The sequence below is a fragment of the Coturnix japonica genome, chromosome 10, assembly GCF_001577835.2.
Source record: "Coturnix japonica isolate 7356 chromosome 10, Coturnix japonica 2.1, whole genome shotgun sequence".
NCBI classification, from domain to species: domain Eukaryota; kingdom Metazoa; phylum Chordata; class Aves; order Galliformes; family Phasianidae; genus Coturnix; species Coturnix japonica.
The window spans coordinates 7,228,562-7,254,427 of record NC_029525.1 but is presented as its reverse complement, the minus strand read 5'-3'; the positions used below and the strand labels follow the sequence as shown (position 1 = coordinate 7,254,427).

The 25,866-nt window shown below is 36.1% G+C and overlaps 1 protein-coding gene across 1 annotated transcript in view; it reads right to left on the bottom strand.

The window, feature by feature from the left end:
* WDR72 (WD repeat domain 72) overlaps nucleotides 1-25,866 on the bottom strand; it is a 96,127-nt gene that overhangs the window by 66,513 nt on the left and 3,748 nt on the right. Inside the window, exons 2-13 of the mRNA XM_015873028.2 lie at nucleotides 24,345-24,506; nucleotides 23,593-23,699; nucleotides 20,905-20,983; nucleotides 18,266-18,437; nucleotides 17,641-17,717; nucleotides 16,151-16,270; nucleotides 14,367-14,512; nucleotides 13,901-13,997; nucleotides 12,221-12,362; nucleotides 11,529-11,771; nucleotides 10,743-10,963; nucleotides 9,611-9,806 (exon numbers count right to left, since the gene is read on the bottom strand). Coding sequence (XP_015728514.1) covers nucleotides 9,611-9,806; nucleotides 10,743-10,963; nucleotides 11,529-11,771; nucleotides 12,221-12,362; nucleotides 13,901-13,997; nucleotides 14,367-14,512; nucleotides 16,151-16,270; nucleotides 17,641-17,717; nucleotides 18,266-18,437; nucleotides 20,905-20,983; nucleotides 23,593-23,699; nucleotides 24,345-24,497 — 1,753 coding nt within the window. The 5' untranslated portion in view covers nucleotides 24,498-24,506. The remainder of the gene's footprint in view (nucleotides 1-9,610; nucleotides 9,807-10,742; nucleotides 10,964-11,528; nucleotides 11,772-12,220; nucleotides 12,363-13,900; nucleotides 13,998-14,366; nucleotides 14,513-16,150; nucleotides 16,271-17,640; nucleotides 17,718-18,265; nucleotides 18,438-20,904; nucleotides 20,984-23,592; nucleotides 23,700-24,344; nucleotides 24,507-25,866) is intronic.

Here is a 25,866-nt window from a genome sequence, read left to right as displayed (position 1 = left end):
TCCCTCTTTCCCTCTGAAACATTTTAAACACAGCATAAACAAATACAAATCTAGATTAAAAGCCCCAAGTACAAATACAAGGATATTTAAGGATATACAAGGATGTTTAAGGATAGCTTCCTCACTTCTGTGGATATGAGGAATCTGATTCATTTAAGCATCTTATCCATATTATAAATAGATTTAAGTCCTATTTCTCTAACTGGAAGAATTTGTCTCTACTCTTCTCCAGATGCTTTCCTCAGTTTTACTTCTCATTCTTACCACATTTTCCTTATACATCGCAGAGAATGAATCAGGAAAAATGTAGCATATGCTGAATGGCAGCTCTTTATCTTAGGCTTCTTTTATTACAGCCAAGGAAGAAGAAAAAAATCATTGGGCCTAAAACTAATTAACTTCTGACAGGTGATTTAATTCTATTTCCTTCTTGCTGTATTTTTCCACACTTCATATGATTTCCTAAGTTAGTGCAAGGGAATTAAATGCTATTAAAGCAGCCACGGGGCAGGAGGCTGACATTTCTAAATAGAGTAAGATTGTTTAATTTTGTTTGAAGACAGTGGAACATCTCTTCCATGGTCCCTGGACTGTTCATGGGTCAGTCAGGTAGAATGAAAGCCACACAGATTTGCTCTGGTTCCCTCTCCTTCAGGTTACACTCCCAATTAGACTTTTCTTTCTTCCTCTTTACATGTTGTACAGTGGGCTTCCAAGAACATAATGAGGTTCAACAAGGCCAAGTGCAAGGTGTTGCACATAGATCAGGGCAATACTAGATATGTGAACAGACTGGGAGAAGAGTCCACTGAGAGCAGCACTGTGGGGAACGACTTCATGATCCTGTCAGAGGTAAAACAACATGAGGAAGCAGCGTGCACGTGTGGTCTGAAAGGCCAACAGTATCCTGGGCTGTGACAAAGGAAGGATGGCATAGGGGAAGGAAGGAGACTATTCCCCTGTGCTATACCCTCATGAGGCCTCATCTGGAGCATTGTGTCCAGGTCTGGGGTCTTCAAAACAAAAAGGATGTGGAGCTTCTGAAACAGATCTGAAGAGCCAAAGAAAGGATCAGAGAGTTGAGGCACCTCTCTTGTGAAGAAAAGTAGAGAGAGCTGGGTTTCTTCAGCTTACCCTTGGGAGACCTCACTGCAGCTTTCCAGTAGCTGAGGAGAACTCAAATAGGAGGACTGGTTTTCTACATAGTCTAGTAGCAATAGGACAAGAGGAAACAGCTTTCTACTAAAAGTGGAGAGATTTACATCACATTTTGGGTAGAAATTCTTTACTCAGAGGTGATGGACCCTGGCAGAGGCTGTCCAGTGGGCTGTGGATGCCCCCATCCTCAGAAGCATTCAGAGCCAGGTTGGATAGGATCCTGGGCAGCCTGATCAGTGGGTTATAACCCTGCCTGTGGCAAGGCAATTGGAATGAAAAGATCTATAATGTTTCTTCTAACCTAAGCCATTCTCACGCTCCATGATACCTTCTCACTCCAACCTAGATAAGGCCTTACTGGAAGGATACCCCACCTATTTTTCATAACACTCTAGAGACAAAACTTCAGTCTGAATACCTGAAGACTGCAGAACATTTAACAATACACAATTGAAACAGTTATTCATGACACAAGCAATGACATAAGTAATGTCTCCTATTTATTTACATGGAAACTACAAAAGATACAAAGACACAATAATACCATTTGACAGAGCACATTTTCAGTCACAAAACATTTTTTCAGCAGTCGCCACTGTTATCTGTGCATTCTGATAGTGATACTTGCATAGAGCCAGCATACCATGCTCACAACAATGTGTATGGCCATCCAGAACATTGTTTGATTTTTATATCACTGTCACCACCCATCACCTCACTGTGCTCACATCCACTGGTTGGACTCCAGAAATGTTCAGCAAACACTGACGAATGTCAGTGGTTGCCATCTTCCATATGGAGGATTTCAGTTAAGCTCCTTTGCTTCACCTGCACTTCTGTATCAGGCACCATTCTGTCAGACTGCCTCTCTGCTGCCATCTGTCACATGGCAGCAGAATGTAACAGCATACCAGTGCACAGGTTCAACATCTACTGCCATACCACCAAAATTTGCCTCCGATGTTGTAGGCCATCATAATAAAATAGGAGGCATTACTTTTGGAGTAGCCCTAATATTTTAAATGAGCTCTTATGTACCATGTATTTCCTATGGGAATTAGGAATGAAACTGTAATTACCCGTCTCCTATAAATAAATAAGCTAAAAACATGGGAAGGATATAAAGTATTAAATACCTACTATATCCTGAAATGTTTTTCCTCTTAAGTTTGAATTCTTTGTAGCCTCAAGTAATACAACATGAATTTCCCTTTTCACTGCTACTAAAAAAAACACACCACGTAACATTGAAGTTCTAACAGCAACACCTGCTAAAAAATATTGGACTGGGATTGAGGGATCTCATACCACATGTTTGTGTGTATAAAACTTCTTTATCAGAAATTATTTCTCTGAAGCTCACCCATCTCTGTTAACTGTAGCATCACCTCAGATATTTATGTGCCAAAGTCTTTATACTCTGGGCAGGAGAAAGCAATGTGACTGATTCTTTGTCCCCTACAATTCAATTGAGTGCCATAGATTACTCTGTAATAATGCACAGAGAGAAAAAAAAATAAAAAAAATAGAAAAGATAAGGTTTGATTTCTTTTAATATCTCATTTTATTTGACTGCCTCAGGATTTGCAGCCAGTGACAGAGATTGTTACAGAAGCAAATATTAACTGCAAGGAAAGCACCATTTCTAAGATATTTCAAGTCAGACCCACCTATGAGCACTTCAAAAAACACACACAAAAAACCCCACCTGTTGCAAAGCTCCCAACACTATAACATTTACGAATCTCAGGAGCAAAACAGACATAAGTATACACAAAATGAGGGAAGGATTATGCAATCTATACTAGACATGCATGAGTACACATGCTTGAAAGTATTAATGTATTTGGAAATAATACAGTTATTCATTTTATATTATTTTGGCCTCTCTAAGCATGCAAGCAAATTCCTGCAATGTTCAGAACACAAGATTACCAAACCCACCATAAAAATAGTTCTCTCTTAAGTGTAGAGAGCTTGGCTTTTTCTGCTATCTGCTTCTAGAAGTCACACATCTTCCTATGTTTTCTATATTGTTTTTGTCTTTGCAACTCACTAAATACTGAAGACTTGTTATAACATCCCTGTGAAATAACAATAAATGTTTAATTTTAACGTAGAGATTGTGAGAAATAAATCCTCAGTAAATAAAAAAAATTCAGGGGCCTGATATTAAATTTAATAACAAATGTAAAATCTGGTCTTGGAGCTTCAAATATGCAAAACAGGCTTTGCTAGCTACTGGTGAAGCTGAATATAGCGCACCATACACAGTCAAAGGAATACAGTGGCTAAGTGGTTTATTCTACGAACAGTTGTTAGATAAGTGTTCTCCAGTTCTGAAGGAAAAGGAAGTTAAAGAGCAAGGTGGTAGGAAAGAGTATAAGCGATGCAAGTCCCAAACTTCAATTTTAAACACAAAGAAACCTAAACATTTTGTATTGGGAAGTATAAAATAACAATGGATGAATAAGAAAAGATAGTGCTTTCTCCATAGCAGCATCACTACTGCTGTGACTCCATAATACACACAAAATGTAGGAAAAGTCTCTCTCAGGCTGTGACCATGGCAACCAAGTCTCCTGAACAGACAAGAGTGGAGTATTTCATCCTCCTGGGCAGCTTTGGACCACCAGATGTGACTAGCTAGAGACTATCACAACATCTTATTCTTCACCTGGACCAAGTACTACAAATTGGGTCTCTGGGTGTTAGTGCTATCTGTGTACTTCTGTGGATTCTGCTCTTACTGAATAATGCATTTTTACTGAGGAGGTCATGCATATTGTGCTGCCTCAAGACGAGGCTTTCACTGGCATCACATGACCTGTCATATCATCAGGCTCCAGTGCTTTCTGTTCGCTGTCACAGCCAAAGTATTGAAAAGACATCCTCAATATTGCAGTGCTGCTGTGACCTAGTAACTCAACTGAGTCTTACAGCATAAGTAATCTGTGTGAATGAAAAATGGTTTTAGAATTGATTTTATTCAAAAACAACACGTGGTCAGGAACAAATTTTTTTTCTTTTCTTTTTTCTTTTTTTTTTTTTTTTAATATTTACTAGTAGCCAAAACAAATAAAAACCAGCTCACTTCAGAACAAGCATCACTGGTCAAGTATTAGCTTTTTCTCATTGCTTTATTTTCTGTCCAGACACTCCTTTCAATCCTTTATCATCTTAAATACTTCCAACCACATATTTTCTGTTCTAATAGATTTAGAAAAACAAATAAAAATAAAAATCAGAAAAACAGCATAAAAACATACACAGATTGCTTCTAAATTAATACTTCCTATTTATTTCCATGGAACCTAGAGCAGATGCAAAGAGCATAACACTGCTTGATAAGAGCACATTCTCAGCTACAAAGCACCTTTTACTTATTTATACTTTTTAAAGTCACCACTATTAGCTATGCTTTTTTGCCAACTAAGAACAAGAACCTGCATGCTGCACTCAAAAATCTACCTGGCTTTCAGAACATGGCTTGCCTTTCACATTGCTGCTGTCACTGTTGACATGCACCACCCCCTGCCTCGCTGTGTGGACAGCATTGCTTGGTCTCCATCAACAGTCAGCAAGACTCAACGAATGTCAATGTGTGAATTCCTCCATGCAGAAGAAATGGCAGTCTCACATCTTTGCCTTGGAAATGCTTATGAAGCAGATGTCATTTTGTTAAACTGTCCCTCTGCTGCCATCTATTGCACAGCAACGAAACGTAACAGCCTAGTGTTGGAAAGGTTCAACCTCTACTGCCATCCCACCAAAATCCACCTCTGACACTGTGGGTCAGGTTAATAGCAAGGCATCACTTTCAGGGTAGCCTTCATAGTTGGGGTGGATTAAATGAAATCCAGCCTCCTCAAATCCGTTTATTAATAAAAGGATATTTTTCTTTAACTTCAGCACTGAGTATTCTGAAGGATCACATAGAAAATAGAGGAAAACAGACTTAGCAGACAATGCTGTGATTTCTTGCGTTTAGATTTACGTCACACAGCCCAACCGCTGAACATCTTTGCCATTTTCAGACCTGCATTAGCAAACTTTTCAGAATGTCCTTTAATCAAAGATAGTAATTGAGAACCATGCAAAGAAAGCCTCTGAAATATTACATATATAACAGGCTTACATAATAGGCAAACAAAGAACAGTTGTTCAAAGTAGCCAGTTATTGTCTCAAGTATTCTGCTGCAGAAAAAACACTCTGATAGAAGGCCCATTAGAATTGCTCAGGTTAGAAAAGAACTTAAAGATTTTCAAGTCCAACCACGACCTAACCATACTACCCCTAACTCTATAAGCCTGTCAGTCCTCAATGAACTCCTAATAATGTAAGACAGCACTTAATATTTGAGCCACAGTTTGATAAGGGCTATTCTTTTTAGCTTCAAAGCGACTGACGAAATTCTGTGCCATACAACAGTTTTACGTCATTATTGGGAATATCAAATGATTTTTGTTCTAATATCAGAAAAGGTAAAATAAGTAGTTTTGTATAAGCAGACTTTGAGTGTAATCACAGATTTACATCTGACAAGGCAAATGCTTACTAATGCTACCGTTATTTTGCTAGCTTAATATTATATCCTTGTTAAACAAAAAAGACTTGATAGACTTTTCCATCAATTAACACCTATTTTAGAACTTGGCCATTTATCACTTTTGAAGATCAGTGTTTCATTGTCAGTTATATGAAGTCCATTGCCCTGCCCACATGAACTGCAGAGATCAATCTGGTGACCTCTTCCTAACAAAACTATTTTACAGTTACTTTATCTTATTTTCACAAATGTAAGCAACTTTTTGACCACAAGCACAAGGCCTAGAGGCAAAAATACTTTAGCCAGGAGAAAGTAAATGAGTAAACAGATTTCTAAGTTAATGTTTATAGGCTGCTTTTTGCACCATGCAGTGTTGTTTTTTTTTTTCTTGTACACACAGCGCTTCACAAAAACATTGCCAGATGTAGTTAGCAAGGAATCTAAAAGTGAATTCTGTATCATCAGTCGGGTTCTTCAAACTAAGCAGAGGGCATTGGAGGAAAAAAAGAAAGAAACATAGTTGTGACTGCTATGATCTTGACGTATGTAAATTTAATCATGATCAGAAAATAGTCAAGCATTACTTTATGAATTGTATTTCCCAACAGTGATAATTTCAAGCAGCTGCAGTAAAATTATCATTGCCATTAGCAAAAACACACTTACTCCATAACTATTAATAATATCAGAACCAAATTTCTGATTTAAATATATCATTCTATTTCAAACTCACAACAGACACATAGTTAAACAATAAAATAAAGCAAGACTTGCTAGGCAGAATAAAATACAGTAAATGACTTGAAGTTACATAACGCAAGAATGATGAATAAAATCACATTAAACTTAAAACTTAACCTACCTCTGGTAAATGAGGATTGCTTTGCTACCTCAAAACAAAGATCCCTCTTTAAAGTCTACCTACTATTTCCTTGCCCTCAGCATGTATTAGACAGAGACGTGGCTCCATTGGCAGGTTTCCACACTATTTTTTAAACCAAGAAAGAAAACACTGATCCTGTTGTTACATCTTATACCGATTACCTTTTTAAAAAGATCTCAAATATATCAACTGCTCAGAGAAACATAAGAGCAATATAGATTACAGCTAATTTCCTTATTGAAGTGGACTTCAAGTGGTGGCTACTGGAAGAAATATTCTACACTTTAATTAGAACAAAATTTGTTATTGATTTTCATATTCATCTTCTAGCACACAAGTTTGGAACATACCCTGTGCACATGCTATATTAATATTCCATATGTATTATTAGATCGATATTTATTGTCATGGAAAATATTCTACTTTAATGGGAACTTACCATATCCATATATTAAAATGTAGGCAAAATATGTTTGCCTACACAAATACTAGCTCATAGCATCTATTTCATTTTCCGTATCACTAACCACGTGCATGTTCAGCAACAACATTTAAACTTACAATAATTCCACTTTATTCAGTAAATCAAAGTACTTAGGATGTGATTCAGTTCTTCTTATTAGGGACCTGTAATAGTAGCAGCAAGCAATTTGCTTTCCTTTCACTCCCCCTTCTTTGTTCTCCTCTTGTAGTCAACAGAGAAAAGATAAGCCCTTTTACTTACTCCTACTTCCTCCTGTACACTACAGACACAGCCTAAACTAGTAGCTGCTAGTTACTAGCTTATATTTATAAGCATAAATGAATGTCCCTAGTTCAGAGGAATTCCACTTGAAGTTAACTATACTCTTGTCATTTAAGTCATTTCAGCATATGCCATTCTGAAATGGCTATTTTGAATAATATAGGCAACCCATCATGCTTAGAGATAGAATAAAATCTTTGACAGGCTAACCAAGAGATGGGTACAGGCTGCACACAGAAATGCTGGGTTAGATTTTAATCTCTATTACTGTTTTCCCATCTCGTAGAAGAAACAAAAGACATATAAGGTGCTTTTTAGCAAGTGTTAACTTCAGAATTAACTTTGAAAGAAGTGTCAGCCACTCTCGTTGTAATTTGGAAGATAAACTCTAACATAAAATTTTCATTTGCTTAAGGATTTTTCCTCATAGGACAGTTCTGAAGCTAAAATGGTATAGCTGAAGAATCATCATAGGTACTAAAAGCCCCTGAACCTTTGTGAAGTCATTTGTCTAATTCAACATAGTTACTGCTGACTCCACAGCAGGGTAAATACTGAAATATTCATAGAGATTCCTTATTTCACATCCCCAAATTATAAGCAGACTGGCTGTTTTCCCAGTTATCCATTATCTCTAGTACAATAACAGTGTTCAGAATTCTTTTTAAACTGCAAACAGTGATGTATGGGCTGACACAAAAATTGGGTCCGCTACTGACTTCCATTTAGAGGCAAAGCCTCAGTCACAAAACCAGCTGCACAGTCAGAAGAGAAAAATAAACAAACCACCTTTTGACAATAGAAACTACTAAAATTGTCCAATGTTCAAATCCATGACGGAATTTGAGCACAGAGCAACTGCTGAGATTATTCTCCAACTTTCCGGGAACTCACAGGTAAGCAAATCCACAAGTCATACATATATGTCTGTCTGTTCAAATACTGACAGATGAAAACTGTAGCAAAAGGCTTTGCTTCTGCTGAGTTCCATTTGATACATCGTTCTCATACATCTAAACAATGCTCCATCTGCCTGAGTGACACTGAAGTATCTACACAGCTCTTGATCTAGGTCAGGCCAATTTCAAGGATCAATGCTACGACCTCTCATGTTCTCCTCTAATAAAGATTTAATTTACATTAAAGCAAGTACAGTATATCCTGGTGGACTTAGATGGCATTTTCTAAGCTACCAGTGCAGAAGTGGAATATAAAAGATAAACCTGATACAGGCTAATTGCAGCAAATAACTGCATCCCTTGTGCTCCAGACATTCCTTAAATGTAACAACTGCAGCCCTCATTCTAGCCTTATACCAGTGGCAACAAGATACAGAAACAGTAATTAAAAGTATTTTTAATCATTTTGACCCTTTTAGAATATGTAATATATGTGAGCATCCATTTTACTTTCAAATGAGCATAATTTTCATGGCTAAAGGGGAGATAGTTCAATGCATACTGTTTTTTGCATTCTTGGTACCATTACAATCGTATGCTATTAAATCCCACTGATTTACAAACGATTCACTGCACTTTCGACTGATATTATCTAATTGCACTGGAATAAAATTACAACTGAGATATAATCATCTCTCTTCCAGCACCTTAACTTCTTGGGCTGCTTTAGTCATTGTACGATGATAGAAAAGTACTACAGAATAAATGATGCAAAACAAGTTAAAATGAAAGCAATGATAAGAACAGATTTATAAGGAAACAGTAAACGTTGCCAAACTCCACCACAATTTCAAATGCATCTAAATCTTCAGTAAAATTTATATGACCTTTTAGGACATCTCAGACTTGAGTTTTTATATGTTTTATAAGGTTTTCTCTATGAAATAGCTATTCACATGATTTTGAGAAGTGCTCTGTTTAGTTATTTATTAAACAAGGAAAACTTTCTAAATCCCATTTTCCCCCATCTAAATTACGTACTGTTTTCAACATCAATTTTAGAAGAGGCAAAGAATGTAGATGGAACATTTAGAGGCTGGTAGCATCTTCAAACACCACCGTCTCTATAAAAATGTTTTTATTTATTAAGGAGCTCAATTCACTGCAATACCAGCTAATCATTCAGTTATCAGAATCTGACTTAAAATTTCTATACAGTCCAGGGTACGTCACTAATATAATAGCTTATGTATAGCTTGTTGTACAGAAATTTAACCTTCCTAATTAGCCTAAGATGTTCATTTTTCTTCTTTGGTCACCTGTAGGTTATAGACAAACATAATTTAAAGAAAGCAAACAAATAACCTGATATTACCTGTTTCAATTTCCCAAACATAAACTGAATCATCTTCACACCCAACAATTAGCAGATTTTCAATGGGGTCAAATTTTATCTTCTTCACAGGAAACAGATGTTTTCTGGCATGTAAGAGACAAACTTTCTTCTGAAGGTGTAGAACTGCTACTGAGTGATCACTGCACAAGCAGCACACTACACTATGATATTGCAACTGCAAAACAGATTAAGAATTTTGTTATGAATATTGCAACAAAATCACCACGATATCATTGTCATAAGGCTGGAACATGTTATTTAGTAATTTATTACCTAGAACATTGTAACATTGGACAATGCTTTATTTCAGACTACATCTCCAAGTCGTTTTTAGCAGGCAAGCTGTAAAACACATCTCCAGATCCTTTACTGATTTTTCAAATTTAAGAATAGTTTAGACACCGGTACTTGGCCAGACAAAGCAGTGAAAGTTGAACACTGGAACTTCTGTACTAACATGCAGAAGAATATCTTTACATTAAGGGTGACAGAACACTGAAACAGGCTGCCCAGAGAGGTTGTAAAGTCTCCTTGTATGGAGATATTCTAGACTTGTCTGGATGTCCAGCTGTGCACCCTACTGTAAGGTACCTGCCCTAGCAGGGGGGTTGGACTCAATGATTTCTTGAGGTCCCTTCTAACCCCTGTGATTCTGTTGTTCTTGTAGTCATTTTTGGTGATATGAATAAATTCACCTGATGGAAAATATCAGCCCCATAAACAAATTGGATTATCATACAAGCAGGTAAAATACAGTTTATCTAGATTCCAGAAAAACTGCACAAGAGCTTTACAAGTGTTAAGACCTTGAACTAGCCCTTTATGAAGTATTTAAATATATCATTACTAAAGATTTGTCAGATTCAAATATAATTTTACAATCATGATATGAAAAAGGATGAGTACCGTTAAGAACTACAATTAAATACATCACACTTTTAGCATTTTTCTATACCACTGAAATTATAAGTTAACAAAATCAACACCCCAATGTTAAAAGCAACTTTCAAACAAAACAATTAAGTGATTAACTACTGTAAATCGAAGATTAAAGTGCCACAGGGCAGACATGCTTGTATTTGAGGTACTCTTTATTATATTTTTTACTTACTTTGCAGTTTTCTGGAGATCTCAATAGCTCTGTCACTGGACCAGATTGCAGAATAAATTGATGCAAGACTTTTCCAGTAAATATATCCCAACAGATCACTGTAGAATCCTGGCTCCCTGATAACAGCCAGCTGGGATCAAACCTTACTGAATTACCATGTGGATAAAGTAAACATGTAACTCTGCTACTATGCCCATTCAAAACTTTATGAGGTAGATTACCTGAAACAACACAGTAAGTTATTTCTCTTATTTAAAAATAGAGGTTCCACATTCAATAAAACATTTGATAAAACATCAAAAGATTCAGAAGATTAATTACAACTAAATTTTAATTCTAAGAGTTTTAAGCAAGGTGTCTTCTTACATGAGATCAAACAATTTTGGACACATACTCTCTAAAAGGGAGAACCAAAGATGTACATTCTGACCTTCACTCAGCAGAAAGTATATCTTTTTTTTTTTCCATTTTTGAAGTGAAATTATCTTTGAGAGGGAAAATGACAAAGTTGACTGCTGCCTCTATGATATCCCACAACTCTAACTCTAGTTGACCTCCAATCCCCACATCCTTCATAGGACTAGCAGCATAAAGTACTCTGGTAGTGATTTGATAAGTCACCTACAGGGAAGCTGGAAAGACTATCATAATCTATTTTCCTCATTCAGACCCCGAGCCTCACCTCCACTTTCATGGAATGTTTGCAGGGATGGCAGAAGGGAATGTTAGAAGCATGAAGTCTTCCGTGCATCATTGAGAAAGTTAAGCAAAATTGTTAAAACTTACCTTTCAAGGACACATTTTCTAGAAGTCTTGATCTTGCAGTTTCCAGACCTGGAGTTATGACAATCTCCCCATTTTCACATCCACAGACGAGCTTATCTAGACTGGGTATGTACATAGAGGAAGTCACAACTGCATTTTCAATTCCGTCTTTAGACTCACAAAGATGATCTATAATGCCCTCTGCCATTGAATGGGCTTTATTAAAATTATCCTGGAGAGTCCACGTTGTTGAAGCTGGAATTTCTAGAGCGTGGGGAGAAAAAGGCAGGAACATTATTTGTTCAAATTCATAAGAAAACCAAAACATATTTTTCATCTTACAATCACTTTTAAACTTCCTGGACTTTCAGGTTGAAGTTAGCAGCTGCCAATCCAACAAGTTACATCATTTCACTGAAATCCTTTATTTTAAATATACCCATCTACGAACAGCCATAAGCAGGATCAACTAAGCAAATTTTCATTCAACGAAATTATGATCAGATTAAAAGGAAACAGAATTTTCATTCAACCACATGAAAAAGTGTTAATTACTGAACACTCTTTATTTGTTGGTGTTGCTCTTGACTACAGGGAGTCACCACACAGCAGATGGATAAACAGCAATTTTTACTATTGAATATTTTCCACAAATTTGCATGATTTATAGGCATAGCTAAAGAGATTGCACTGAGAACACAGAATTACCAAACCTTTTGGTGAACCATCAAATGTTGATTCAGGAACATCAGGAACATGCCACAAAGTGATTCTTCCTGAAGCTTCACCAGAAAAAAGGATCTTATAGAAAGGCTCCTTTCTTTCATTCATAAAGCCCATGACAAAAGGGAAACTCTGCCAAAAATAACTGTAAGTCAACCTTCTGATGTGGAAGAGGTTATAAAATAATGCAATAATTAATTTCAAATTCCAAGTTTGAGATCAGAAGCCATAGAAATATCAAAAACAGAATATTACTCTCTTCTTCCAGAAAATAAGAAAATAGGAAACTCCAGGTGTATTTCCTGTAAGGCATTTTAGCATAGAGCAGAAGCATACTTTGGAAACTGGTGCTGCTTTTTTGTTTTGGGGTCATTCTGGAGTACCACATCAGGATTCCTTCTGGGTGAAATTAAACTGAAAGATGCGCATAGGAGCACAGATGCTGCATTTCAGATACAAAGGTGCGTAACAAAGAGATTTGCCAAAAACAGACCAGAAAAATAATGCGTGCTCAGTAGCATGGATTGAACACTCATCAGCACAGTTTTCCTCGAAGCAGAAGCATTAGTTAATAGTGTCAATGCAGCCAGACTGTATGCTCCATGAGGACTTTTTAATAGCATCCCCATAAGCAGAATATGTTTTATTTACAACATTGAAGTTTGGGAGTAAATTTCACAATAAGTGACTCTACCATCATGTAACTCAGATTACCATCTAAAGAGAGATGAAAACAGATTGTCACCCCAGGTAGCTGAGTTCTGAAAAACAAATCCACTATAAAAATTATTCAGGTGCTAAAGTAAACATTTGAGTAAAAATATCAGAAAAGGGCAGCAGATGTGATTAAAAATGCATATATTTGGGGGAAAGAATAAAATATGAGCTTCCTGCTGTAACACCCTAACATTAGCTAAACTGTGTGTCTTGGCTATTTATTTCCTCTCACAATATCTGACCTTTTGGCATCCTTGAGCAGTTATCCCATCTGATTTTAGATACAGTTTCTAAGAGTCTCTGTTGTCAACAAAAACAAAAGCTCCCTGGAAAAAGCCCAGAGATTTGACAGTGTTTCTGGCCAGGAACAAATGAAAAATTGGTCTCTATTGCAGATCTTCATTAACTGCTTAAAAACCTGTTTAAATACATTTACTGAAAGCACTGTCAGTTTGCCCACACCGTAAGAGTTAGCTGTGTGATTATGACTACGAAGGCTTGATATAAGAGCATTCTGCATAAAATGTCACCGACTCAAAACCCTCCAAGTCAGGATAGGCATACGCGGCAACACGCATACATTTCTTAATATAACAAGAATGAAATAACTTGTTTTGTTTTGTTTTTTAAAGGAGATGTGAAAGTAAAAGGTTCTAAAGCTACTTTAGACTGCTTTTAACTTAAAGAAAACCTCTGCTCTTTTATTAAAAATCGGGAAATGCCAGGGGCTGAAAATACAGAATTTCTGTGAAAAAAATAAATAAGCCAGAATTAAAGACAATAAATAACCCCAACTTTACAAGTAAACACATTGAATATGAAGAAATGCCTTTCTTGCTGTTTAAAGACAGAAGGCCACACTTGTAGCACTTAAATCTTTGTTGATATTTCAGAAATAACAAACATATAATGAAACACCTTTTGAATCTCACTGTAAACTTTCATGAATTTACCTTATTTTCTTTCACATCAGTAAAGCAGAGTAAATGAGGATAAACAGTTTCTTTCAGCACCTTCCCATCTGCAGGATATATGCTTTTGGAAAGTCCACTGCATAATTCAGAAAGAAAAGATTTAGAAAGTCTTTTTTTTTTCCCCCCTTTTCTCTGTTTTTAAAGAAAGGAGAACAGCAACATCTAAGATCCGCAAGTTAAATTAAAAGTTACCAAGCAATTACAAGCGACTTTGTGAAATCACAGCGCCAGCTGCCCAAGTTCTACATGGCTAATCTTATTCCTGTCTCCCCTGCTGTGGCAAACAAAGACTGAGGGCTGTCAAATTCAGGGCAAATCTTTGAGTGCCAAAGTGTTTTTGTTCTGGTTTTTGATCACTTGCAACACGCAGAGATTTTCCATAATAAACCTCCCAAAGTTCATCCTGTACCTGAACTTTTTGTGTGAATTTCCCATCTGAGCCCACCTGTTTAGCAGCTGGTAGATGTAACTGTAACCATCTTCTGTCCAGATGATAAGCCTGTAAGCTGCTAGTACTTCCCCACCAGCAAAGCACTGACCACTCTTACAGAACTCAGTACACAGCAAGGAGAAATCACAATAATCGTAGACCTGAGTCCCAAAAAAGAGTGAAATACAAACAATATTGACACAATCGTATTAATTCAAGCTAGTTTTAGGCAAAGGATCAATGAAAAGAACATTATCTTGACTCTTTTAAGCCAAAGCAATATTTATAACATTAAACCTGCATAACATGAGAATCAAACCATATACCACAAAGATAAACAGAAAAAAAAAACAAAAAAACAACAAAAAAAAAAACAACAACAAAACAACCACACATACACACACACAAAAAGATAATAATTAACATTAAGGGCTTCTGCTACATTAAAGGATTTCAGATAGGATTTAGTTTGTTTTGCTTTGTGTTTTCATTATTATCTTTTACTGAACTGTTCTTATAAAGAAGCAATGCATTTAGCACATAACAGTGATATTGAAGATTGACACATGCTGTTAATGCTTCTGGTTTTATTCTTTATGTATTCTTTAATAATCTGCTGATGTAATCACAGCACATTTTTAGCAGAACAGATTTGACTTTGTTTGAGGAACAACAGATTTTTCTTTTTCACAAATTAATTGAAAGTGAAGAACATTTACTTGGGAGAATTCTTGTAGCATTTCTGCTTCTGGAGACTAGAAAGAAAGAAGTAGCCTGTTACCTTTGCATCCCCATCTTAAACTAAAGCCTGGCAACCCAAGATACGGTCTTTGTGTTCCTTAGTAGTCTTGGAAAGAGTTTTCTTAATCACATTCTACAACTTACTCCAACAACATGAGGAAAAATTTCAGAATGAGAATTATTGTGAATTACCCAATTGGAGCACAGGACTTTAGATAATTCGCTCACTATTTTCATAACCATAGAAGTGAGTTGAGACACTGAGGATACATGTGCATGCGAGTCTCTCCCACAGCACATACTATATAACCTCTTTAAGCAGTGATTTCATCATCATCTTTCCTTTTAGAGGACTATATAGATTTAGGGTTATATATTTATTAAAACAGAAGTTCAAAATAAGCCACTTGCATATTCTGCTGCTTGAATCAGCAGTATAGTTAAGTACACAAACATACAAGATGCTACAGGACACATGCATTTTGTGAAAAGCACAGAAATTTATAAACAGGATAGTACAGTATTTTTTCATGCAAAACTTGACAATTCTGTACAAGAAAATTATCAGTGCTTTTATACAGACTTTTTTTTTTCTCCCCAAAATAGCACAAGAGGAAACTCAAGGATACCCTACACAAAAGCATTAGACAAAGCTTACTCAGCTCTATGAACTCCAGCCTTCCAGAGATGCCTGAATTGGACATTAATACTAATAGTCCAAAATCACCTTCAGATAAATCTCACAATTACAGTTTGTTTTATAATGTAGCACGGAGCAATGCTTCTAATGTAGCATTGGTTAATGCTCTAAAACTGAGGGATACTTAAAAAATAATCCCCTTCCTACCAAACCAATTTAATGTCAAACTTTTAAAGCAGGAATACTTAAAATGAAAACCTCAGTAACACAGTTAAGATGACTGAGGAGAAGACAGCACACACCTGACAATTAGCAAGCACTAATTTTAAAAGAAGAGGAATTTACATGATAGAATTGATCACATCAGCTTCTCAAAGTTCTTAACAAAATCAAACAAATATAATGCTCAATAACATACCTGCCAGCATATGGAAGACACAACCAGAAGGAGCCTTTCTGTGTAAGTGCAAAACCGTATTGCTCGGCAGTTTATACAGTCCAGAGACTTTGATTCCTTTTCACACACATTTTGCCTCTCCTTTGAGCAGAGAAGGAAAGAAAGCCATGTGATTTATTCCAGATAGCCCAACCTTTACTTTTAGAATAGAAAGAAACTATTGAAAAATCATTTTGTTTAGTGTAAAGCAACATATATTTCCTAATTAAAAGCAAGAGTGGAAGACAGAGTTCACAAGTACTGTATAAATAAATTACATCCTGAATGGCTGATATCTTCATCTATGATTATACTGGAGTTACTTTACCTTTACAATTAAATGAATGAAAAATTACATTTTCTGCTTTGATAGATACTGCCAGTATCATAACTTCCCTCAAAAGCGTTATGCTGGTTATGGAATCATTGCACATTAAGAGGGCAAACCATTCTTTCATTCCACCTCATCTTAATATCAATTCAATCCAACAATATTTATTACTGTTCTCTATGCATCTGCAGTAACTTGATTTTTACTATCTCTGCTCTCCTCTCTTCAAAAACAAAGTCCCAGACAGTAACATAAAGATGTAGCAGAAGCACACATGGTTTGATGCTACGTGTTGATCAGTTTTTACAGTCTCCAGAATTTCTATAGAATAATAGTGGCATTTTTTTCATCTAGTAATATTAGAAGGAAGCCCCAAAACATTGCAGAACAGTCAAAAACACATCACGTGAACACTTACACAATATCAAACATGACAGACTGTCCTGAGGGGCCTGATCCTATCAATTAACAAGTTCTGCAGTGGCATGCTCTGCGGTTTGTCAAATAAGGCAGTAATGTATTATGGACGCTTCAAAGAAGATTGATGACTTTTTGCCATTTCAGATGAAATTCCTAGTACTTAGCTATAATACTCTACTCTCCTTGTGACTGATACCAGTCCTCAGAGTTTGACTAGAACCCAGAACACCATATTCCACTTCTAGCACCTGTGCAAGTCAAATGACTGCTACTGAGAATACCGACAAATTTCAACAGAATCAAGCAGTCTGAAGCTGGACAAATTGAGCCCTTGACACAGCAAGAGTGTTTTCTAACTGATGACAGTATAATGAAAAATATTTATGTATAATCTGTAGAATCATTTTGAGAAAAATAACAAGGATGAAGCGAGAATACAAAGGGTGAATTTTTAAGAGTCTAAGGAAAGATATGAACACTACAATGTCAAGGCAAGAACTGGACAATATCATTACCAGTTTTAAATAGCTACAGGAGGGTGAGTTTTCAGAATTTTGAAGAAACTTAATAGGACTCCAGAGTCTTCAAGGACAGTCAAATTAATCAATCTGGATTAATGCATATTCATATGATTCTCATTCATATTCTGCTTCAGTGTATCTTCACTTGATGTCATTCTTACACTTGTCTTATTGTTGCAATTGTCATTTCACAAACTGACCTGTATGCTAGTCAAAGATGAAGATAGGTCCCATGCTTTAAGAACTCCAGTTACAGACACAGCAACCAATGAGTCTTCTGTGAAAAAATAACAGCGAGACAATCACTTTGAAACAAGGGTCCAAACAGTGCCTAACAACAAGAAAAACCTTGGCATAGATAGTGGTGCTCTATATAGCACTTAATCTGATGGATTCTACAGGGCAAAGTTTAAATGAATTATGAACCTTGATAATTCTGTGATTCTGTGAATCAACCCATTCATACTTAGAAATACAAAACATGCAAGCAAACAGTGAATTGTTTTGACCAACCAGGTACATTTCAAGCAAAGATAAAACAGCAGTTCTCTGTCCATAATTTCCCTGGTAATACCAAATTAATTTGTACTTCTCTCCAAACAACAAGCTGTCGTAGAGGTCATTTGTTTTTCTCTTTATGAAACTAAGAAATAAACATGACAACATCAGGTGTATTATAGACAACTTAAGTACTAATAATGGAACAATGTCTTATGCATAAGTGCTCTGTAAAGCACGATTAAGTATTTGAAATCTAATAAGAGCACACTGTACAGAAATATTTCATTAAATTAATTGGTCAATATGAATATCTATACTGTATACCTTGAATTCTTGCGGAGTGAACAATACACATACAATTTATCCAGTCAGAAGACTGAGAAGACAAAGTGTGCAGAACACCCAAAGTCTTAGCATCAATAATAAGAACATCTTGATATTCTCCAAAACAAAGAAGCCAGCCTTCACCCGTCATTCGGAAAGAGCAATGGTAATACTGTGCAATGTGGAGAAAAGAGAATTAGCATAAAAAGCTCTGGAAATGTGTGTGCGTAGCATTCACATTAAGCATATCACACTCAGAAATATATTCAACACTCTGAATTACACACATGAAACAGTAAACAATTTTGGTAAAATTGAAGTGCTTCACATAAACATATAACAAATTAATATACGTTTAAATTCTAGATAAAGGGACTTAATACTGAAAACATTACCTGCCCTGCCTAGGCAGGATTTTAGAAAGGTCCAGGGATGTTAATTTCCATTCTAAATTGCTAAAAAGTTTGGTAGCAATTTCTGAGAGCTCACCTCCTCCAAACATCTGATAAAACTACACTTAGCGAGAATGACAAAGACTGGGGTTAATTTAGGTAAAAATGAAGAGGATTTATATTGAATTCCCAATTATTTTCCAGGATGAATTTCTACTCCACAATATATTTAGGATGATGCTCATTGCTCTCCTGTTCAAGAAATCCATTATTTAAAAAAAAAAAAAAAAAAAAAAAATCAAATAAAGAAAGGAAGAAACACATAGCAAAGGGCTTGATAATAGACAACAGGGATGCAGGTGTTTTATATGTTCAAGGATATTTTTCTGTACCTCCAGTTTGGGTTAGATAGGTCTCAAAGCGTCAGTTAACTAACTCAAACCTGATAACAAAAGATTCATAAATAGGTGGGAATAGGATGAGTACTCTTACAGAAATGAACAATCAAATGGAGAAATGCTTAGAAATAGGATGAATTTGTAACTGTTACTCAAATATATGAGGTTAGTCCTCAGTCAGTTCTCTAAGATCCCACTTTTGTTAAGATCCCAGAAATGGTCAGGAGTTGACATTGGTGTTAATTTCCACTGCAAATCAGAAGTATTTTTTGCACTGCTCGACATCTGCCATTAGTAGCAGAACTACCGATGCTGAACAAAAGGAACGTACTAAGCCAGATAACGTCAACTAAAACGTTTTAAAATGATGATGCTAAAACAATACGCACTACGACTCCCAAACAAAACTCCACATGAAGCTGAAGTTCTGTCATACAGGAAAAAGAAGGAAAAAAGCATAACAACAAAAAACCATAACCAAGTAAAACCAAAGAACACAAAACAATTACAAGTACTCGAAGACTGTGTTTTAAAAATTGCTTCTTGTCCTAGCTGCAGTATTTGCATTCTTAGGAAATTTTCTTCTTAGGTGCTCACATTGTCCTTTAGCCATCTTAGCACATCAGAATTATAGACCAAAAAATCATTATCTAGTCACAACGGCACTACTTTTAATAGAGAAGTAACACTATTCTGAAAATATTTGCATCTCCTACTTGAAGAGCTAAGCTTCTGCCACTTATCTTCAGAGAAGCACACAAAGCACCAGATAATCATCCAGACTGCATCTGTCTGCTTCTCTGAAGAACTTCTCCAAAACTATTAAAATCTAATAAAGCAATACACAACACCAATGGTACCATGCTTCAAATACATAATTAAGCATTAATATTATGTGTAATTAAACACTAAAAGCATATATGTTTTCCATCATGTATACATTAGTACTAACTAGAAAAATGGCTTACACCGCTTTTGTACATGTTCATGTACAAGTGAATGGACTGATAAGAAGCTACTCATCTACAGTTTCTACTTTGTAATTTGGCCGTAGTTTAAGAGTCACGTGAGAACTCAGTGAAGTCTCAGATTCCCATCACTGGGAGGATTAATTCCACTGTAGTCTTCTTCACTGGAGAAAAATATGTTTTTAATTAACCTATGAGCTCTGAGCTCTTTTACTACTATTTCACAAATAGAAGCATCTCTGAATCAAATCCATACATGTTAGGCTCTAAATCACATATTTTAAACATGCTCACATTCCAATATCTACGTATTTGATGTACCTTATCCAGTTAAGGCAGAGACTTCAAATGATTTGAAGTTTTAAAGCAGTTTGGCCAGTGAGACAAAGCACACCACTAATCTGCCCCCTCATTTCTGCAATGAATGAAAGTGTGTTTTTGGTAGTGGGGCAGACCAGTCTTGGAGGTCAGTCATTAAGGCACTCTGTTTGCCTAGATTGCTTGCACTTCAGAAATAGATCACCCAGAAGTCAGCATTAAAACTTGAAGCTTCCATGCTATTTTAACAAAGGACAAGAGTAAAGATTGCAAGACAGTTTTACTTCACACCACATCTTTAAAATACAGAAATAAGATTGCATTCTAAATACTTTAAATGAGAATCAGTTTGATTTGACTAAGGAATACTGAGTCATAGTTATTTTCTCAGAAGGAATCTAAAAGGAAAAATAGCATACAACTCATATTGTAACAATTTCCTATTTATTATGTTTAGAACTGTATTTAAAACTACCTATTTATTAAAAAATAAATCAAGTTAGTAGAGGAAAAACTCCTCTTATAATGAAAGGGGATATTTCATGAAAAGTTTTTGTACTTACATAGATTGCTGTATGCCTATAAGGAAGCTTTGTGTTCTCAATGCACAGTCCACTAGTGACATTCCAAACACACATCTCCCTGCCAAAGATAACTTCATATTATTCTCTGTCATTTCCACTCAGTTGGATGGAATAATTTTGTGCCACCAAGTTTTTCTTTAGTGCTATACTTAAGTGCAGTCTGGTCATTTATGTGGCTTTTTGTTACAGATTACTGGGTATGAAAACGTTGCAGTCATTAGCAGGGCATGACATACAGTATCTGTTGCTTTTTGTTTTGGTAATTACACCCTGCTACTTCGCAGCAAATCTGACTTTAAGGCCAACTCTAGTCTACAACAAATTGTAGGTATACTGCCATTATAGCTCGTCAGAGCATCACTATAACTATCATTCGTTGGAACGACATCCTCCTGAAAATGATTCATTTCACTGAACTTAAACCACACGTTTTGAAAAACGTAATGCATCTTCTGCTGCGGGCTTCAGTCCTCGGGGAGAACTGACGCCCTCGGTGAAGAAGAAACAGTGCCACCATGAGGCTGCTGCCGAAGGCTCTCGACAACCTGAATGGCAGTTCTACTTCATAACATGCAAGAGCCCTGTTTTAGAGAGTCTCATTAGCTAGTTTTGCTCCTCACTGAGATATTGGTCAAGATACTACTGAGCTAGAGTACAACAGAAAAACCACCAATTTAAATGCAGTAAATGAATTTTTACATGGCCTGTAGTCCTAGCTCAGCAATTAAACAATAATCTCTGCTTCAAATTTTAAATAATTATATCCACAATTTCTCAGATTGTATTCAAAGGCATTTTTAACAAAAGGAGTCTTAAGCATTAAGGGATATATATATATATATATAAAATATATAAAAATACTTAGTGGCCTGCATTTTAATCTACTCACTGACTTAATGTTTTTTCACTTCTGTAGGGGTACAATCTATATACACAGTATGCCAGCATTCATAGAACAAAAATAATAACTTCTGGTCTTTGGTAATCACTTTCAAGGCAGTGAATTACTTCTTGTTTATATTAGAATACACAGAAATTAATTTCACCACTTCAGTGAAGCTGCTATAGTAAATACATGGAAGCACACACAAAGTTAGATCAGAATATAGCTTCAGCATCTGCACGCTGCACTTAATTTACTTTGCATATAAAAAAGAATTGGTGCAGCATGTTGATAATACCATCTTACAGCACATGCCACAAGCAGACAGAGGACAGGAGTGAAAACTTATGAATAGTGGATTAAATTAAATTATAATATTTCAGTGTTAAAAGTACCAATGGTGACTGATAGTCATCCTTCTGGAATAAATCAGTTAAAGAAACATTTAAGGGATTCTGATGAGGGATTTAGAGTGAAGAAACAAAGAAAGGAAGTATCTCCCACACAGTTTCCTCTATCCCCAATGCAAAAAGGTAGTGTCTTGAAAATGGCAGAAAATTGAAGGACTCACAGGCCAAAAAATAGAGTTTGATTAATTCCATATCTCCTGAAGATGAAGTTTCCTATTTGTACTTCTCAACTTCACATTGTAACCTTCCAGGGATAAGTGATACATATTCTGCATTTACTCAGTATAGAATTTAAGCAAGCAATAGTTTGGTAGTTTGGAAAGCAAGTATTTAAAGCATCCAGAAGACTGTTCAGTCCTACCGGTATTCATTCCAAGCAAGCCCAATATGGCAGAAACTTCAGAATGTGAATATCTGTATGTATCACATTTATAGCAAAAACCTCATTGTTTCTTAACACATTTCATCACAGCTCTTTTGGAAATAGTGTCTTTCATTATGATCTGGAAATGATATTGCACTAATAGAACTTCAGAACTAAGATGAAAGATAGGTTCACTTCTGAGCCCTCAAGCAGAATTGTGAGAGAGCAAACAAAAACTAGTTCTGTAGTTCTCCCACTATTATTTTCTGATGAATTTTCAAAGCTTAGACTGCCCCACTGGGCAGACAGAAATAAACAGTTTGGTTAAAATGCCTGAATCACATTGCTTAGTTTGCCTCTCCTTGCAACCTGAAGTTTGAGAATTAGAGATCTCAGTAGCTGGAAGGAAAGGATAACGTTCTCAGTGCGAAAGTAGTACAGAAGTTGAAGCTGAAAGAGAGCAACTGACAAGAGTTCATTGTGAAAAGAGGTTTTAAGAGAGCTGCCTTGTTAACTGAAAAAGGTGAAGCTAAGATGAAGGAGGAAGAACATTAACACCATTTATTCAAGACTAGTTTTTTCCTGTGCTTCCGGATGTGGTCACTGAGCAAGCACAACCTGCATCAAGGACATTAGCCTCCTTCCTGATTCAATTCTTGAGATCAAATTCAGGAAGAAAAAAGACATCATGACGTTAAAATTATGAATGTCCCAATACCTCCCCACATAGCCCATCATCCTCCATTTGAACTGGGCCTAACTGACTTTCTGAATAACTCATTCTTCTGACAACTAACTGGTTACCTGAACTTGGCAAACTCTTCTATTGCCTAAGAGATGCATTCTTGGTTAGTCGATTGTATATGAGAAATAGTCATTATCATAATTGCTATTCTTTTTATATAATGAAGAAAGTGGATTAAAAACTCTCTGCCAAATGCAGAATTTGATCTACTTTTGATGTACATTTCATGATTCAGAAAAAATGAATTGAGTATTCAGTTACCTACCCATTTTCAGTAGCACTTACTACGTATGGCTGTTTCTCAAACTCTCTTGCTTTTGCCAAACATGTTATAGAAGCAGTATGGCCAAAGAGAATTTCTTTAGATGAAATCTAGGAGAATAATACAGTGGTTTAACTTAAACAGAGCACTTTCTTTATAAACTACTGAGATCTAAAAGCTAGTAAATCCTATTTGTAGACATTATCAGTAATTGACAATGTGCTTTTTATTCTTATGTTCTTCATCCACATTCCTGAAATATACAGAGATGTGTACCGATCATTCAAGTTTGCATGCTGCCAAAAGGAATTATAATCTTTAATTACTATAGTTTAGAATCTGCTCCTAAAGAATTTATGGAGTGTCAATTCGTCAGTAGTTTTGCAGTTTAATCATATCATAATTACAACATCTCATCTTTTATCTTGAAATGACAGCCCATGCTCAACAACTGTATTGAAGCAAAAAGAATTCATGGTGTAAGAACTGCAGTAGTTACATGTTTTCTTACAGCGATTACAGCACATAATCTCAAAATAATCCATAAATCAGCAATCATCTATGAAATCGTTTCTGATGTCTGCAAATAATCAGTTACTCATACAGGTGGTTTAACATTTACAACCTTGCTTCATAAGTTTCCCATAATAACTCATAAATTATTTTAATAATTAATTTAAATGCAAGAGTCTAGACAATTCCACTGTTGATAGTAAAAGGTAAAACCTCAATTCATCAATTTGGTAGAAACAAACCTTTAATTCTGATGAAAGATCCCAGAGACATATTTGCCCCTCTTGACTTCCCGTAACAATAGTCCGCTGGTCATCTGTAATCATAATGGCAGTGATGCTGTGCGAGGGAGCAATTCTCCCCCACACCGCCACAGCTGGCATAGATACCCTCATAGCTCACACCTGAAAACAGAAACAAGTCAAGATGATTGTAAGCCACATGGAAAGTAAAAGAAATAATTAAAATAAATAACTACCAAATAAACAATAAATAAATAAATAAATAAATAAAAAGCCACAACAGGAAAATGTACAACACAACAGAAAAAGAAAAAAACAAAAACACAACCAAGCAATTAAATCAGCATTTGAAAAGGGGAGCTCATAAAAGCTGATGAAGTATTGAGACTGGCTGTTGCCAATATCTCATTAACGCTTTCATTAATAGCTTAAGAAAGAAGGGACAGAGAAAAGCTGCTGTTTTAAACGTGTGCTGTGCCAAAAAGGACAAGTACTATCACAATGTAAGCATACCCTGCCCTACATAACATGCCTGAGCTCTAAGAAGAGAATGGATTGAGACTGATCGGGAGAGCAGAACCTCCTAGAGACAGAATAGGTGGAACTGAATTCCCTCTGCAGAAGAAATAACACCTGCTGACGTTCATCAATTCTTGCTGTATGTTTATGGAGACCAACCAGTGGATGTGAGCACAGCGAGACAATGGATGCTGCATTTCAGCAGGAGCAACAAGAATAATGGAGTGTATCTTTTCAAGCAGTGTTTCAGATGGTCATGAACAGAAGAATGCCTAGAACGTGACAGACAGCATCAAGATGTTCCCCTTTGTCTTCCTTATCTGTGTGTGCAGAGACTTCTCGATTGTCCTTGCATTCCACAGCAATCTTTGGAACAAAAGGAGTGTTAGGAGGAGTAAACGACCACCCCAAGGACTAACAATGGACCGAAAGTGGACCATCACGGTGCTAGAAGGCTAGATGACAATGAAGATCGCCAAATAAGGCTATGTCTGTTGGGCAGTCATTGGGTGTGGATAGGATAATGAATTTAGGAATGTAGTGAGTATGTAATACACGTGTGTGTGTGTGTGTGGAAAGATAGGCAATGTGGGCATCATCATCATAGCAGCAGCAAAACAGTCACTCATGCTGCTGCACATTTTTACAAGCATGGCACACAGGTTCTTGCTTATCACTGGTGAAAATGCATAGCTAATGGTGGTGTCTACATCGAAGTATAGCGTTTTATAGCTGAGAATGTGCTCTATCAAGTAGTATTATTGCGTTCTTCTTATCTGTTGTATTTTCCATGAAATAAATAGAAGAAATTACTTTCGGAGCAACCCATGATCTGTTAGCACGTTTTTAGACCACAACTGTTATGAATTTACAAACTGACATTACTCTGAACAAATCATTCTAAACTCCTTTACATGTAATTTTTCACAGAAACATTTTGTACTTTTGCCCTTGCATTGTAGCTGAAGTGCGAGAGAAACAGAGGACAAGGCATATTAACTTG